The sequence below is a fragment of the Mesocricetus auratus genome, unplaced genomic scaffold (genome assembly GCF_017639785.1).
Source record: "Mesocricetus auratus isolate SY011 unplaced genomic scaffold, BCM_Maur_2.0 Super-Scaffold_100676, whole genome shotgun sequence".
NCBI classification, from domain to species: Eukaryota; Metazoa; Chordata; class Mammalia; order Rodentia; family Cricetidae; genus Mesocricetus; species Mesocricetus auratus.
The window spans coordinates 117678738-117694650 of NW_024429266.1; the positions used below are offsets into that span (position 1 = coordinate 117678738).

At 48.0% G+C, this 15913-nt stretch overlaps 1 protein-coding gene across 4 annotated transcripts in view; it reads left to right on the forward strand.

Annotated features, from left to right (window-relative positions):
* Positions 1 to 15913, forward strand: part of Chn2 (chimerin 2) — a 252893-nt gene that overhangs the window by 203108 nt on the left and 33872 nt on the right. The window contains exon 1 of one of the 4 annotated variants that reach the window (XM_040738920.1): positions 15440 to 15547. The exons of the other annotated variants lie outside the window; for them this stretch is intronic. Within the exon in view, the coding sequence (XP_040594854.1) occupies positions 15545 to 15547 (3 nt within the window). The 5' untranslated portion in view covers positions 15440 to 15544. Of the gene's footprint in view, positions 1 to 15439; positions 15548 to 15913 lie in introns of those variants that run through there. 4 annotated transcript variants of the gene reach the window in all.

Sequence of the window (15913 nt, forward strand, 5' to 3'; positions counted from 1 at the left end):
AGGACACACATTTGTTTGCTTGTGAGCACCAGTTAATGAGTCTGCTCCCAGCAACAGGTAACTGGAGCCAGGAGAAAGGGCAGGTCAGCAGGAAGTGAGTGAGACAGTGAGGCTTTACAGAACACTGTGGCAGGAAAAACATGGTCTCCCAGGATACCAGACTCTAATCCCTGGACCTAGAAGTGTGAGTTCCATTAGGAAAGGGCCCTTGTAAATGTGATCACATTAATGATTTAATTTTTAATTAATTTTTATTATTTTTTAAAATTATGCATGTGTGTATGTGCATGTGAATGCAGGCGCCCAGCCCCATCACATTCCCCTGGAGCTAGAGTTACAGTAGCTGTGAGCCACCTCCCGTGGTGCTGGGAACCAAACTCTGGTCCTTTAAACAACAGGACATGCTCTTCACAGCTGAACCATCTCTCCAGTCCCCACGCTAAGGATTTGAAGGGGAAGAAATTGTCCTGGATAATCCAATGGCCATCAAATACCCCTGCAAACTCCTCCTGAGAGTGACACAAATGACAAGCCCGGAAGAGAAGGAAATGTAAGCCGGAAGCCAAAAGAGAGTGGAAAGTATGGGAGGGGTGCAAACAGGAGCCAAGGACAGCAGCCAGGCGGGAAGAGTTTGCTCCTAGACCCTGCAGCAGTGGTGCTCAGCCTCTGGGTCGTGACCCCTTTGGGGGGTCACATATCATATAATTACATTATGATTCATAACAATAGCAGAATTGCAGTTACGAAGTAGCAACAAAATAATTTTATGGTTGGGGAAATCACCATAACATGAGGAACTATATTAAAGGGTCTCTGCATTAGGAAGGCTGAGGACTACTGCTCCAGAAGGCATGTAGCCCTTATTTACAGGAAGATAAATGAATCTCTGATGTCTGCTCTTCAAAATTGCATGAGAACAAATGCTCTTTGAGGCCACCAAGTTTGTTATTTGTTACAGTACCCACAGAACATTCATGCAGAGAAATCCATCAAATGAATAATATGGGCGTCATTCATTGCTTTTTCACACCAGAACAAATGAGAGAGAGAGAGAGGAGGAGCAGGACTGACTGTGTGTGTCTGACATGTGATGCTGGCTGAAGCAGAGCTGACAGGGAGATCAGGGCCTGCCCAGACTGCATCTGCACCCACCGGTGGGTTCCGTTTTACAACCCACTGGCTTCCTTCAGGCTGAAGTGATGTCACATTGGGTTCCCCTAACAAGACTGGAGCTGATCTCTCACTGGTGTTGACACTTAGTACTTCCTCCAGTCTTGTCCTTCCTCCATGTCCTTCCCAACTCCTCCATGTCTTGAAATCTCTGTCTTACAAAGCGCCTCAGTAGGGAGGGCTTCCATGTGTGGGGATGCGATAGAGAGAAATAATAAACAATAGCATTGTATAAAAGAGGGGCCAAAACATGCTCCGGGAACTTGGCGATGAAGCAGTTAATCTCACCAGCCATGAGGGTTCAGGGACAATCCAAAGGGGAGATGACATTTGACCTGTATTATCGAGGAGAAGGAAGTTGCGTTGGGGCCAAGTAAAGACATGTCAGATAGCAAGCTTGGGGGCGGAGATGAGGGACTTCAGGTGTGGCAGTTAGAATGAAGCCTGAGGAATAGCGTGGAACAGGGCAGGTGAGTGTTCATAGCAGCTGTTTTATAGTCAGGGAACTTCAGATGCCTGAACAGCTAGGACACAGGACATGGGAGGAGTGTGGATTGAGATCTTGGGGGTGCTGAGTGAGTGGGGGTTGTTGTACAGCAGCTGAAGGAGTTTCCTATCACGTGTTAGCCAGCAAATACACAGTCGTCATCAGCATCTCTCTAAGGGAGGGATGGTGGGGTCACCATAAAGAAGTCCTGATGTCAGGGTGTGAAAGTACCCAACAGTTGATTTCTTAGCCCTGCTTCATGCCCACCATGGGATGACAGTGGCCTTTGTGTCTTCTTCCTATGGCCTGTCCAATGTGACACCTAACAACTCTACCTTAATTGCTTAGCCAAGGCAAGTCTCGTGGTCTGACTAACTCCAACAGTACAGAGAAGTGACTATGTGGGTTTCTTGAAACTCACAGAATGTAGAGCAGAGGGTGTCACTGGCTCTAAGCTCCACATCCACTCTCCAAAGTCTTCTTGGTAGGTTTCAAGCTTACTAAGGTCCTTTCAACAGCCACTTGAGACACTCTTGGTTCCTTTAGACCCCCATAATCTGGTGTGCTGCTGGATGAAACTGAGATGCTGCCCCTGTGCGGCAGCCAAAGGGAGACCTGGAGTGAGTCTCCCCCCCCCCCCCCCCTTCCCCACTGTGAGTGTCCCTAGACTATCCCAGATGAGATGCAGTTCTAGCTGTCGGGCCGGCCAGAATGGCTCAGAGGGTGGAGACTCTTGCCACCAAGTCTGATGACCTGAATCCGTAGCAGTAGGAAAGAACCGATTCTCAAAAGGTGTCCCTACGTTCCCGAACGTTTTTTTGGAGGTCAGAGGATTACGGGTTCATACTCACGTTTGTCAGGCTTGGCGGCCAGTGTCTTGCCCCGCTGCACCATCCTGCCAGCCCTCCAAAATTGTTTTCAACCTGCTGGGAGTTTCGTGCTGAAACAATTCATTTTACAAGATAAATGTTCGCTTATCAAATTTTTTATATACAGTTAAGATTTAGCAATCATAGAAGCGTTGTAATAGTGCTAATACTATAGCTTTGAAAGAAATCATCCAATAAAATTATAGATTTTAGGCAGTAGAATGGCTCAGCAGTTAAGAGCACTTGCTGCTCTTGCAGAGAAATCAGGTTCAGTCCCAGCATCCACATGGTGACTCGCAATGGGCCCTAATTCCAGTTCCGGGTATCCGAGGCCCTCTTCTGGCCTCCATGGGTACTGCATGTACTTAGTGCATAAACACGTGCAGGCAAAACACCCATACACAAAAGATATATAAATAAATAAGTTTTTTCTAACTACAGAAGTTATTTGTGGCCTTTTAGTCACATCCCAATTGTGGATACCCATAAGAGTAAAAGCTGTGCCCCACACCCGCCCCTCTCTCCTCCAGATGATCAGATGGGAACCCGAAGCCTGCTTGCTCCCTTGGCCTGTCTGGCGTCTATGTGGTTTCCCCTGACATTGGGAAAGTGGGGAGGGGGGTCCAGTTTTCTGCCTGGGAACCATGGTTCCTCATCCATCTTTAGATGTCCATACTTCAGCATTGTTTTTCAAAGGTCAAAGCATCCAGGTGGGTAGGAGGACACAAGGAGGGGCCAGGGGCATGGCGTGGTGTGGACAAGCGAAGAATCAACAAAAATAAATTTGTTTGAAAATGCCAGAATGAAACCTGATACTGTGTATGCTGCTAATTTGTCTAATACCTAAGAACATGCCCAGCTGAGCCATACCTGTGGCCAGCAAGTGACAGGCTGGGGTTGGGGGAAGGTATCAGGTGCTCTTTGACAGTTCTTGGATCCGAGCAATGCCTTTGACTCAGGAGACAAGTGAGGACAAGGACACCACACCTTGTCTGGTCTGAGGACAGGGCTTCAGCCCAAGCCCACGTGAGCCTGCTTTCCTGGTTCCTAGCTCGCTCCCAGTTCACCCTCCATGGCTGTGTCCTTAGAACACAACTGCCAAGCATTTTCAAATCACGAACTTGGAGGTGTCTGAGGGGAGTGTTTGGGAGAAGGGGCCTGCTCTGCAGGTCTGAGGGTAGAGGGAGAGCTGTAAGAATGGGGTGTTTCCCAGTGGTAGAGCCCTTGCCCAGCTCACAAGGCCCTCATCCAGCCCCCGATACCACAAACACAGAAGCAGCAGTAACAACTCTAACAATGGCTGCCTCAAGGACAACCCTGTCTTCTCCCCACACATATCCCAAGACTGTGTGGCTGTCCACTCCATGTGCGTTTGCCTTTCTCTCTGTCTGATACATGCTCGAGCCCTTCACAAGGCCTGTAAACCCTTTTGAAGATTTCTTCTGGCCCTGACCTCGGCTTGTCTCCCTCTGTCTCTCTGAATTTATTGTCTTCCACCTTGTTCCCAGAACACTTTGGACGCACCTCTCCTGAGCTCCAGAGCACAAATTGCTTCATGATTTCTTACCCAGCTGTCTATCTCCACTCCTGAAAACATTTGCTCCTTGAAGTGAAGGCCTGAAAGTTAGTCATCTTCGGTCACCCCCCACCATAATGCCTGGTTTAAGGGGAGGGGATCTGATGAGCAGGGAAGTCTCTAGAAAAACTCTATCTCCTCTGAGCCTGTGCCTGCCTGCAGTTGCCACACGAGGGACAAGCACCCAGGTAACAAATCTCAGGCATATTGTGCCAGAACATTACCACGGCCTGTTTAACCTGCAGGGTTCTGTCTGCCCACCCCCACCTTCCTCTTGGATTTCTAGGTCAGCAGTGAGCCCCACAAATCTGTGTTTCTAGAAGCCTTCTGGGTGATGCTCCAACCGGGCAGGAGCCTTCGGAGAGGTGTTTTCCCAGTGGTTAGGGATGCCTCTGGAGCCCCAGGCTGCTCCCCAAGCAGGCTGTAGAGGGTGCTCTGCAACCTATTTCTCCAGTGGGGATGCAAAGATCCCAGACACATCACCCCACCTCTGCCCGATCCACTACGCAGGTCTGCTCCTGCTTCACTCAGGCCCCAGCCCACGGAAACATGCTGGCACATCTCCCCCCGGCCCCCAGGATGTTTAAGACTCACCATGCTCTATTCTGGGCTGTGGAGTGACCACACAGAGTCCTAGCTCGCCCTGGCGCTAGCAGTGACTGCTGCTTCAGATGTGCAAGTTGTGAACGTTGGGCTCTCAAACATCTAGCAAAGGGATGACGAATCCAGGGCCACTGTCCGAGCATGTCCCTGCTGACCTAGGACCCCGGTTACACTGCCCATGACCTTGAATCAAGCCTTATACCCACCCCCTTCCCCAGAAGCTGTCACATGCACAGTGGAGAGTTGTGTGTGTCCTCCAGGCAGCAAAACTGCTCTTGGAAAGGGTCCTCTTTCTCCCTGTCACTATCTCCACCCCACCTCCCCCACTCACACCCCTCTCCTACCTACCAGCTTCTCTGCAAGTCTGGAAAACAATCTGGCACACGCTAGGCTCTCCTTACCACACTCACATGGAGGATCACTTGCTCCCCTGAAGAGATTCATGCTGCTCCTGCTCATTAAGTCATTGTAATTATACCCACGAGGGCCTAATTGGCTTTAATTGCACTCTGAGGCTGCTCTAGGTTACCGCAGTGAGTCTCTAGACTTGGTGAACTCTCTCCCCTTTATTCACCATTTAAATGAGTATCAAGAGGGAAACAGGAAAGATCATGGGGGAACTCTCTCCTTTGAGGTGCTTGGCCATCCTGATCCTGTAGTGCTGGGTTCGAATTCACTGCAAGGAAACTGAGTCGATTCCCTGAGAAGTTGTCCTGCTGTGGAGGGGTGAAACCTTCCCTCAGGCTGGGTGTAGCAGCGTGACTGATGCTTGCCTGTACTGTGGTAGCCTCTGATTATGAATTTGCATCTATTCAAACTGCACACACCAATCTACCTGAAATTTACAAATAAACCATAGCAAGAGCATAGTTTCAGTTAGTCACACTGTCAAAGACAGTTTTAGCATGTTATTGTCAAGAGTCTCTTGTCAACTTTTTAAAGTCCATGCTGGGTGTTAGATGCTGCAAAGTCTGCATGATGGACTTACATTCCTCCATCTCTCTCTCTCTCTCTCTCTCTCTCTCTCTCACACACACACACACACACACACACACACATACACACACACACACACACACACATACACACACACCTGCAAAGTCTGCATGATGGACTTACATTCCTCCTTCATCTCTCTCTCTCTCTCTCTCTCTCACACACACACACACACATACACACACACACACACACACACACACACACACACACCTGCAAAGTCTGCATGATGGACTTACATTCCTCCTTCATCTCTCTCTCTCTCTCCTCTCTCTCTCTCTCTCTCACACACACACACACATACACACACACACACACACACTTGCAAAGTCTGCATGATGGACTTACAGTCCTCCTTCATCTCTCTCTCTCTCTCTCTCTCTCACACACACACACACACACACACACAGAGAGAGAGAGAGAGAGAGAGAGAGAGAGAGAGAGAGAGAGAGAAATATAGTCACAGGCTATGACCATGTGCACTGAACAGCTGAAGCATCGTGGATGTCTAATTATTTTCAGGTGGTAAAGATTCTAGACCTAGTGGACTGTACTGAGGCTATTTGGATGTCTCAATCAACGGTTCTCGACCTGTAGGTCGTGACCCCTGTGGGGTGTCACATATCAGATATCCTGCATGCTAGATATTTACATTATAATTCGGAACTGTACCAAAATTGTAGGTATGAAGCAGCAACAAAATAATGTTATGGTTGGGGATCACTACAGCACCAGGAACTGTATTAAAGGGTCGCAGCACTAGGGAGGTTGAGAACACAGGACTAAACATGAGTCAAGTGTCATGACTGGACAATTGTTCTCCACAGGAATGCCCCTCATCAACCAGACAGGTGGGCCTGAGTTAGCTGCCTGCCTCTGTCCTCTGTAGCTACAGCGTAGCACGTGATTGTCTGCCTCCACCCCAACTCTTTCCTTTCCAGGGAGACCTATATTCCCAGTGCAGCAGTTAGTTCTTGCCAGATAGTAAACATAAGAGTCATAGCTAAGCCCTCATTTTGGAAGTAATGAAACAGGAACCAAAACCCATCACATTGCCCAGGGGAGATGACAGCCATGAGGATGGGGTGCACATGGAAGGGGCAGAAGACAGCAGTCGTCAGATCAAAGTGCTTATCAAATGTCCCTGCTGAATTCTCAGTGCCCTGCAGCCACTGAGCCCTGTGAAAGACTGTGCTTCTAGAACGAAAGATGCTCTGCGCTGAGATAAGGCAGGAGGCTCTGGCTCCCTTTGCCTATCTCTTTGGCAAAGCTCTGTTTGCATTGATCCGACCCTGTGACCAGTATCAGAATTCAGGGAAGGACAGATGCAGTGCCCAGGGGATGAAATTCAACCAGCACCAGCCACTGGGGCCTTGAGCTTGAAGGGATTGTTCCACAAAGAGGTCTCTGCTACTTCTGAATTAAATTACACTGGACCGGGAAGAGCCAGCTCCTAGAGCCCTTTTATGTCGGCTCAGGCAGTCTCGGGGATCTCACGGGGCCACATACCCGGTGCCTTGCCAGGAGCCCCAGGAGTCGGGGTCAGCCTCTTCTAAGGCTCTCGAAAGTTCGGGTCCTTACAGATTTATTTCTTTGCTTACTAACGGACTGGTTGCTGTTCTAATAGTTAGAATCTAATAACATTTCAAACAATGAGGGCTTCTCCCCACTGTTTTTATCTTGTGTCATTCCCTGTGCCACTGAAACTCTTTCTTCTCCACTGGTTTCCTATGGAATCTGGAGTTTTCTTTTCCCACAAAAAGGTGAGCACAGCCCCCAGAGAAATCAGAGTGAGGCCAAGATCCCTAGTCCTTTGAAGCTTCCCCAGCTCACTTTTCCTGCAGGTGAGACCTCTGGAAGACAAAGACAGAGGCCCAAGTAGTCCCCAGACATTACAACATCTGGCAGATGGTGTCGTGGGGAAGAGAAAGAAAACAAAACGCCAATCTGAAGTCAGTCGGCCATTCCAGTTCACTCAGCTCCGCAGGACAGACCCCCAACAGCAGCAGAACTCTACCGGGACAGCAATATATACTCAGGCCTGTGGGACATTACATTTCAGCCCAGCATCGTCCATGTGCCCTCAGTTCCCCGCCCTGTATCCCTGGATCAGATATCCAGACAGGCAAGAAGGGACCTCTTGTCACAGGTAGACTCCTGACTTCCTGGCTGTCCCGTCCTCCCCACCCACCACCCACCCCCCCATCATTAAAGCAAGTCACTCACAGTTGTCCTAATCCCAGGCCAGTGACCACAGTCTCACTGTACAGTGTCCCATAGGAGCAAGTTTCCCCTTAGCATCATCTGAGACTCCTTAAGCAATATGGATGCTTATCGGCATATATTCACCATTATATAGAAGGACCTCCATGTTTACAACATCATAGTGGTGCATAGCAGTGCCTTCTGCATGTCAGAACTCCAAGGCTGCAGACACTTCTGCTGGTCCATGACCTATCAAGTGAGGGCAGGGACTGGATCTAACGGGTGACCAGAGACCAATTCAGGAGCTGGTCACCGCATGTTGGTTGACTGTCTGTAGGTTAGTCAGTTGGTTAGCTAGGTGGGTGGTAGATGGATGCCTGAATGGGAGAGACAAGGTAGTTGTAAAGTGGCTATAGAAATATCTAATGTATACTTATAGCAAACATAACTATATATTCCTGTTGTCCTACAGCATAAAAGTATTTTACCTATGCTGAGACACCACAACCTATACATTTCCATTCAGTTAAACTATTTTCATACTGAACATAGAACAATGTTTTTCTCAGAAGAAATCAAAGCTATTATTTCATGTATGCTTTGTCTATTTGTCAATACCCATTGTTCCATGGTATCAGGTTCTGTTGGGTAAGATTCTGGAAGTGAGAGGTCCGTGCCCTCTCTTGAGGGGGACTTGACAGCTGGACTCTGGAATCCCATAGTGCCACCGTCACTCACACATCTGGAAGCTGACCTGAGATGACCCTCGGGGCTGCCATGCACAGTCCCTACCTGAGGCTGTCCACACAGCTGTGCTTCCCTGAAACATGGTGGCCTCAGGACAGTGGGGACTTTTAATAGGACAGCTCCCGGCTGCGTGCAAGGATTCTAGTGGACAGGATAAAAGCCTCACTGCCCTTTGTAACCAGCCTTGGGAGCCCATAGCATTGCCTCCATCTCACTTATAGAAGCATGCAAAGAAAGTTTCAGAAGCATTGAAATCCTATACCTCTAGTTCTTAGAAACTGAACCTTAGAATGAAGGTTACGTATTGATTGTCTGTCTGTCTGTCCATCTGTCTATCATCTATCTATCTACCATATTTATTTATTTATGTTAGATAGAGACTTATTCTGTATCCGGGGCTAGCCTAGACCTCTATGTAGCCTAGGCTTGCCTTAATAATCCTCCTACCAACACTCCCAAGGTCTGGGACTACAGGTACACCCACCCCACCTCATTTGGTAATGCCATCTGAATTCATCATTCTCTAGGGACAATTTTTTTTCAGTATATACTACTTTGCCTTTTGTGAGAAATCTGCTCTCCCCTCCCATCCTGCCTGAAGTATCCTGTCAATAGAGTTGTAAGAAGACCCTGCTGTCCTTCCCTGCACTGGGACTCATCATAGATCAATGTTGATCTGGAGAGGCAAGCCCAGGGAATCAGCTGGGCCAGTAGAGGGGTTCCACTAGATGAGATGACAGAACCCAGATTGGGAAAGCAGGTAAAGCAATGGAGTTTGGAATAACTGCCAGCAAGCAGGCACTCATGCTCCCCAATAGCAACCAGACCAAGCTCCCACCACCCACAGCTCTCTTCTGATTCTCAGCCTTTGGCTGTACTGCTTTGGCCTCTGGAAGGACTTGGAGCTGGGGAAGAAAAGACAGTGGGTTCAGATTCTTTAAGATGCAGCTTTCAGAGATAATGGACTTCTGTGACAGATCATTTCTTAACCCCATTGGGTGGGGGGGGTGGAATTGAGATGTGTGGGTGCCAGGCCCTTGAGGCAGCGCCCAGAGATCTTGGAACTGTAGACTCACAGGCACCAGGGCACTAGCAAGGTCACAATCTGGAATGTTGGTATTCAGATGACATCCTGGGCTCTGTCCAACAAGACATCATGGCAACTCTGAAGGGCGCACAGGAACCAAGTACCTAAATTGACTTCCTATTGCTGTGATGAAACACCGTGACCGAAAGCAACTTGGGGAGGAGAGGGTTTACTTCAGCTTCACTTCCACATCACACTCCGTCACCAAGGGAAGTCTGGATAGGAACTCTAATCAGGTAGGAACCTGGAGGCAGGAGCTGGAACAGAGGCCACGGAGTAGTGCTGCTTACTGATGTCACTCTGTGGCTTGTCCAGCCTGCTTTCTTACACCCTCCAGACCACCTGTCCAGAGGTGGCACCACCCAAATGGTCGGGGCCTCCCACATCAATTACTAAGAAAATGCCCAGCAGGTTTGCCCACTTCCCAACCTAGTGGTGCCGTTTTCTCAAAGTTCTCCCTTCCCAAATGACTCGAACTCATGTCAAGTTGACATAAAACTATTCAGCACAGTGCCCAAATCTCTCTGGAGCACAACCTGGCATGGATGCACTCTGTCCACCCTGCCTGGAATTGACCTGACTAAATGTTGTTATCTGTGGCAATAATTCTTGTTCACTAGCACTGAATGACTCATTAGTTAGGAGACAAGATAGTAACACCCATAATCACCCATCTCAGGGTCACCCAGGGCTATAGGCAAGACCAATGTCCATTTGTCTGTGTGTGCATGTCTGTGTGTGTGTGTGTGTGTGTGTGTGTGTGTGTGTGTGTGTGTGTGTGTTATTCAGGATAAGCAGTACTTTTAGGCAGACCTAATACATGAAAACTCTACTGAGCCATTATTGTGCTGGAGGCACCAAACCATGCTATGTATTTTGATAGATACAGCCATCCTGAGTCTCCCAAACACTATTGCTGCTAAATATTTATTGGTTTTATGTGGGCACAGACAAGTCTGGAAAATGCTGATATGTTTAAACAGTGGTATAACATGTAATCCTGCAAGACATGGATATATACATGGAATTTTCAAACTTAATTTATCACAAAATAACTGGAAATAACTCAGTATTTTAAATAAAATAAATTCGATGTCATCACATAAGCACAGGAACTGGACTTCAGAACCCAGCTTCCATGCAGAAGGGCCAGACTTAGTTGTACACACCTGCAATCCTCTCCCTGGGGACATGGAGCGCCACAGATCCCCCAGAGCACCCTGGCCAGCTGACCTTAGAAAACCAGTGAGCTCCACCTTCAGTGAAAGACCGTGTCTCAGAGACTATGATGAAGAACAATAATGGGCACGCAGCACTGACTTCCGGCCTCCATGGCCATGCACCTACACACTTGCAAAGCTTCTAAGGAAGTGCTCAGGCAGCATGGAGAGCTGGGAGCAAGTGCAGGCTCCCTGCAGCATCCAGGCACACGCACAAGAGGATGCGGAGCCCAGCCAGATGCTTAGAGGCCACTCAGCCTCTGCCCACCACCACCAGCTTCAGGGTTGTGTGTTGCTCTTCCATAAATGCAGGGCGGAGGCCACCAGCCCTCCTGACATCCCCAGGGCCATAGAAGTCACAGTGACTGCCTTCTTCTAATTTGCTTCTCTACTTTACATCCTATAATATTTTCTGGTTTCTCTTCCTTCTGATCCCATGATACTTCACAATGCAGCCTGTTTTGTGGCACTTTTTAATAAAACTCTCCACACTCAGCCACTGAATGTGTCTCTGAGGAACTAGCACATATTAAAATACTTACAGGGTCTTTCTTAGCTCTGCTGATTCTGACCAAATTAAAATGACCTTGTGTTTAGGAGTTACAGCAAGTCAGAAGGGAAATTTTGTGTATATCACACAAAGTGAAGGTATTTTTAGATGAACAACACCTTCCTAAGACTTTGAAACTATCACCTGCATATTGTGAAAGTAGGTTTATTCTTTAAATTGTGTATGCATGCATGTGTGTATGGGGCATGGTATCTGGCACTGGGTTGAACTTTAGCCCTTCACTCCTCAATCAGGGGCCTGCTATTGTGACGTACATACAACCTTGAGAACTGAGGCTTGGAGCTGAGAGTTGAGACACTTGGCCCCATTTCTCCACCAGGGAAAAAAGTGAAGCTGGAATTTCAATCCATACAACCTAGCTTCAGACTCCACCGTAAACAAGAAAATGTCCGCAAAGGAGCCCTCCACCATTTTTGAAGTTTGCAACATCTCTCCCTATCTCTACTCTGTGTGTGTGTGTGTGTGTGTGTGTGTGTGTGTGTGTGTGTGTGTGTGTGTGTGTGTGTGTGTGAGACAGAGAGAGAGAGAGAGAGAGAGAGAGAGAGGGAGGGAGGGAGGGAGGGAGGGAGGGAGAGATTTGGGTGTGTGCATGCCATGGCACAGGTGTGAATGTCAAAGGAATATCTTGGATGTCAGCCCTGACCTCAGTCTTGCCGGAGACAGACCCTCGCTTTTTTGTAGTCCAGGTTACCTGAGCCTCAAATGTTTGGGAATTCTCCTCTCTCTACGTCTTATTCCATAGGAGCACTGGGATTGCAGGTGTGTCCCACCACACCTGGCTTTAAGTGGGTTCTGGGGTCTCACTCTCGGATCCCCCTGCTTGCACAGCAGGCCCTTTACCCACCATCCACCCGGGGTGACCTCTTGCGTTTCATTGTGTATTTCTCCATAGCTCTGACGGCGTTCTAGCACGTCGTCTGCTGTGTTTACTGTCAACCCTCTCACTTGTTCACTTGCCTAACCCTGTGCTTGATAAGCAACAGCTGCTTTAGAAAGATCCGCTGGGGAAGAGAAGGAAGGAAGGAGCGAGATGCTTGCACCACGTCCAAGAATAGTTTGCTTGCCTTAGAAAGAGAGCCAAGGTCAAATTGCTGGTGGTCCTCTCAGAATGAACTGTCTTTGCCTTGCGTATTGCTGTGACCCACTCTCTTCACAGAGCAGTGGTGCTGTGGACATGCAGCATCACCACACCGATTTCCTCAGGGGAAGGACAGGACAGCAGGGCCATAGACTCGGTGTTGGGCTGGCCTTCCCAAATGGTAAAACTGGAAAATCCCAGTCTCCACCCACTACGGAGGCCAGAAGTAAGCTGAGAGTCTATGTGGAATGCACAAGTATCTATAGGCAGTTCAGAATACTGAATTCTCTATACCGGACAAATCTCTGCTGTGCAGCTGGGAATAGCATCAAAGGCTGTTTTGTTCGGGCAATTGTTCACTGTACAAAGCACAGTAGGCATCGGAGATGTTTTTATTTGTGCAAAAACCTAACAAGCATCTCTATCGTTTGAGTCTGGGACTGTTCACACACAGAAACCAGTGGGTTACCTGATTTTTTATTTCCTTTAGACAACAGGCATATTCCACCTGCAGATCAGAGAACATGTTCTACAAGTGCTCAAGGCTCTACAATTGGACTGTGAAAATTGCCTCTCAATAATCGCCAAAAAAACGCTACTTGACAAATTATGGCATCCATCAGAAATCTGTCAGGCTCAACTATGACAGAGAGGGAGCAAGAGTCAGAGGAACTCACCTGGGTTCTGCTACAATCGGGTGTCATAACCCAGAAAGCCAAGTGTCTTAAGTTTTGTAATAAAACCCTTAAGGCAGTCAATCCTTTGGCGTCACGTGACCACACAAAAACACAAAGCAAAGGAGACAGATAGGGAACATGAGAAGGACAGAGGGCACAGGAAAACAGCAGCTGGGAACTTACTGGCGACTCCTTCCCCCTCAGAGTGCACAGAGTTTGCTCGCATTTCAACTAAAGGGTTATGACACACTTTCAAGGAGTTTCACCAGACAGTGTTCATTTCCCTAAAACTAACCCTGCCATATTTCAGTAGGTTCAGCACTTGGGAAATCTGGCTAAGGTTATTAAAGATCGCGTTTAAGGACACACTCAGCTGTAAAGCTCATTGCTAGCCACCCCGCTTCTCCCCAAATTGACTGTCAGCTGAAATGTGTGAGCTGTCCAGTGCAGCCTAGTCCATTGTCCACAGTGTGGAGTGTCTTTGTTTCCCCATCAAAGTATCTAAGAAACATCAATTATTAGCCAAAACTGCCGACGCTGGTCTCTGTAGAAGCAACTGGACAGGTCCTCTGGGAAACACATCAGTTAGAGCCTTGGGCTAGCAATCTGACTGTCAGCTTCTGCCAAGGTTCTCTGGTCCATTAGGAGCCTGCATAGCCCTTGGGTGCAGGTGAATGCTAGCTGAACATAGTGAAGCCAGTTGTAGGACGGGTGTTGAGACCCTTCCTTGGCACTTTTGTGTTTCTCATATTGGTCCTAGAAGACAATCAGGGTGGGTCCTGGGCATGTGCCATCAGAGCCAAGGCCTCACTCCCTGGGGCCACACACCACAGGTCTGGGTGGAGGTCAGCGGAAGCTCCAGGCCTGAGCTGGGTTAGGTTTGAAACCCGATGCTTCGATGGATGCCCTGGAAGCAAGTATTGCTGAGCTTTAGCTAGGGCGCAGGGGGAAAGGGTGTAGGTGCCTACCCTGGCCTCTCTCAGTCCTCCCACAGTCGTGGGAACGAGTGTGCAGTCTAGTGGCTTTGTCAGCCCCCTCCTTTTTCACACGTAGAATCCACAGTGAGAAGCAAGCAGACACTCTAGGTGGTTCTGGGGAAGAACAGGGAGGGTTTAACCTGCAGTGGAAGAGAGTGCCCAGTATCTGTAGTATCAGTCTCCGTTAGTATTGCTGATGAAAAACAACACACTCGATTCTCACCCAGAAATCTGACTTTATTTCATTCAGTATTTTGTTTGTTTGTTTTTTCCCACTTGAAAATAAAAACACTATTCATTTTTCCACACAACTTTCTTCAAGGCCAAGCCACAACCAGCAACATGCCACTCACTGGGATCTTGTCCGTAGATGAACCACAAGTTGTTTTCAAGTTGCGATCTTAGGTATTGAAGTTTTTTTATTCTAAAAATCTCAGGAACAACGGAGAGGAGCAATTACTCCTTGTGTCAGTTGATTGCTCATCTGCTACCTTGGGAATCCAGGGATTTCCATGGAAAGGGGCTTAACGTTCCTGAGGCTAACTCTCAGGGCATGCCTCAGAACATCTCTGCCTTCCCACCTGCACAGTAGGAATAACGACATTGACTCTGCCTTGCTCATAAGAAGAAAGACATCAAAATTAGATGAAAATGACAGATAAATAGATTATAGGTGATAATAGATGATTGATAAATGGATGATAGATGTGTAGATAATTAGATATAGATATAAATAAATGTATATGTATTATTTCCAAGATACAGAGTGATGTTACTTAAGCCCCAAACCTACCTAGTGTTGTTCCTTAGGGCTCATGACTCTGGGCCTGACCTACACACAGCCCCCACTTCCCATTTCCAATGCTTCCTTTGTAATGACAGCAACTGGACAGCACGAGCCTGAGAAAATTCCAAAGATCGTGCCCCCTGGATTTCGTATCAGTGTCTGAAGGGGGAGAACTCAATAGTGATGATGATAAACTGATGTAGTATAGTGGTTGCCTCACCTCCAGAGAGTTTATAGTGGTGAGCATTCATTCATTTTGGTAAAATGCAGTGAGCGGCTGCTTGGTGCCAGGTGGCGTGACATGGGCTTTGATTGTGATGGAAAGAGTGCACAGTGCCTGATCTCATAAAGCCGGCTGGCTTGGGGGCTCCTGGTTCAGAACTTCAAAACTACACTGCTAGTTATATGATTAGCAATCCTCCAGGTAACAGCAGGAAGTGGTGAGAGGAGAGGCTGGGAAGGTGTCAGGGGACAGACCACACCAATAGGAGGCTATGGTATGGATTTCTGCTTTCATCCTAAGAGTTGACGAGGTTTCAAGTTTCATGAAGGGGGGTGAGGCTGGGTCACATACGTAGAAACATGATTTGATATTTCAAAGATACTGATTATTTGGGGAGGAAACATTTCTTCAATAGCAATTCTTACATCCATTCTTTAATGTTTTCTAATCATCTGTGTGAGCGGAAGCCCTTGAGATGCACGTGAGCCAGTGCTCTCAATTCCGGAAGCAAGTTACTTTCCCTTGGGAAATGTCTAAGACGCTGGGCATTCTCTGCAGAAAGCTGAGTGTGAGTGTTCTGAAGCAGCGTCTTGAGTGGGTGTTGGGGGAGGTCTGTGTTTTCCTGTCCCCCAGGTTAGTC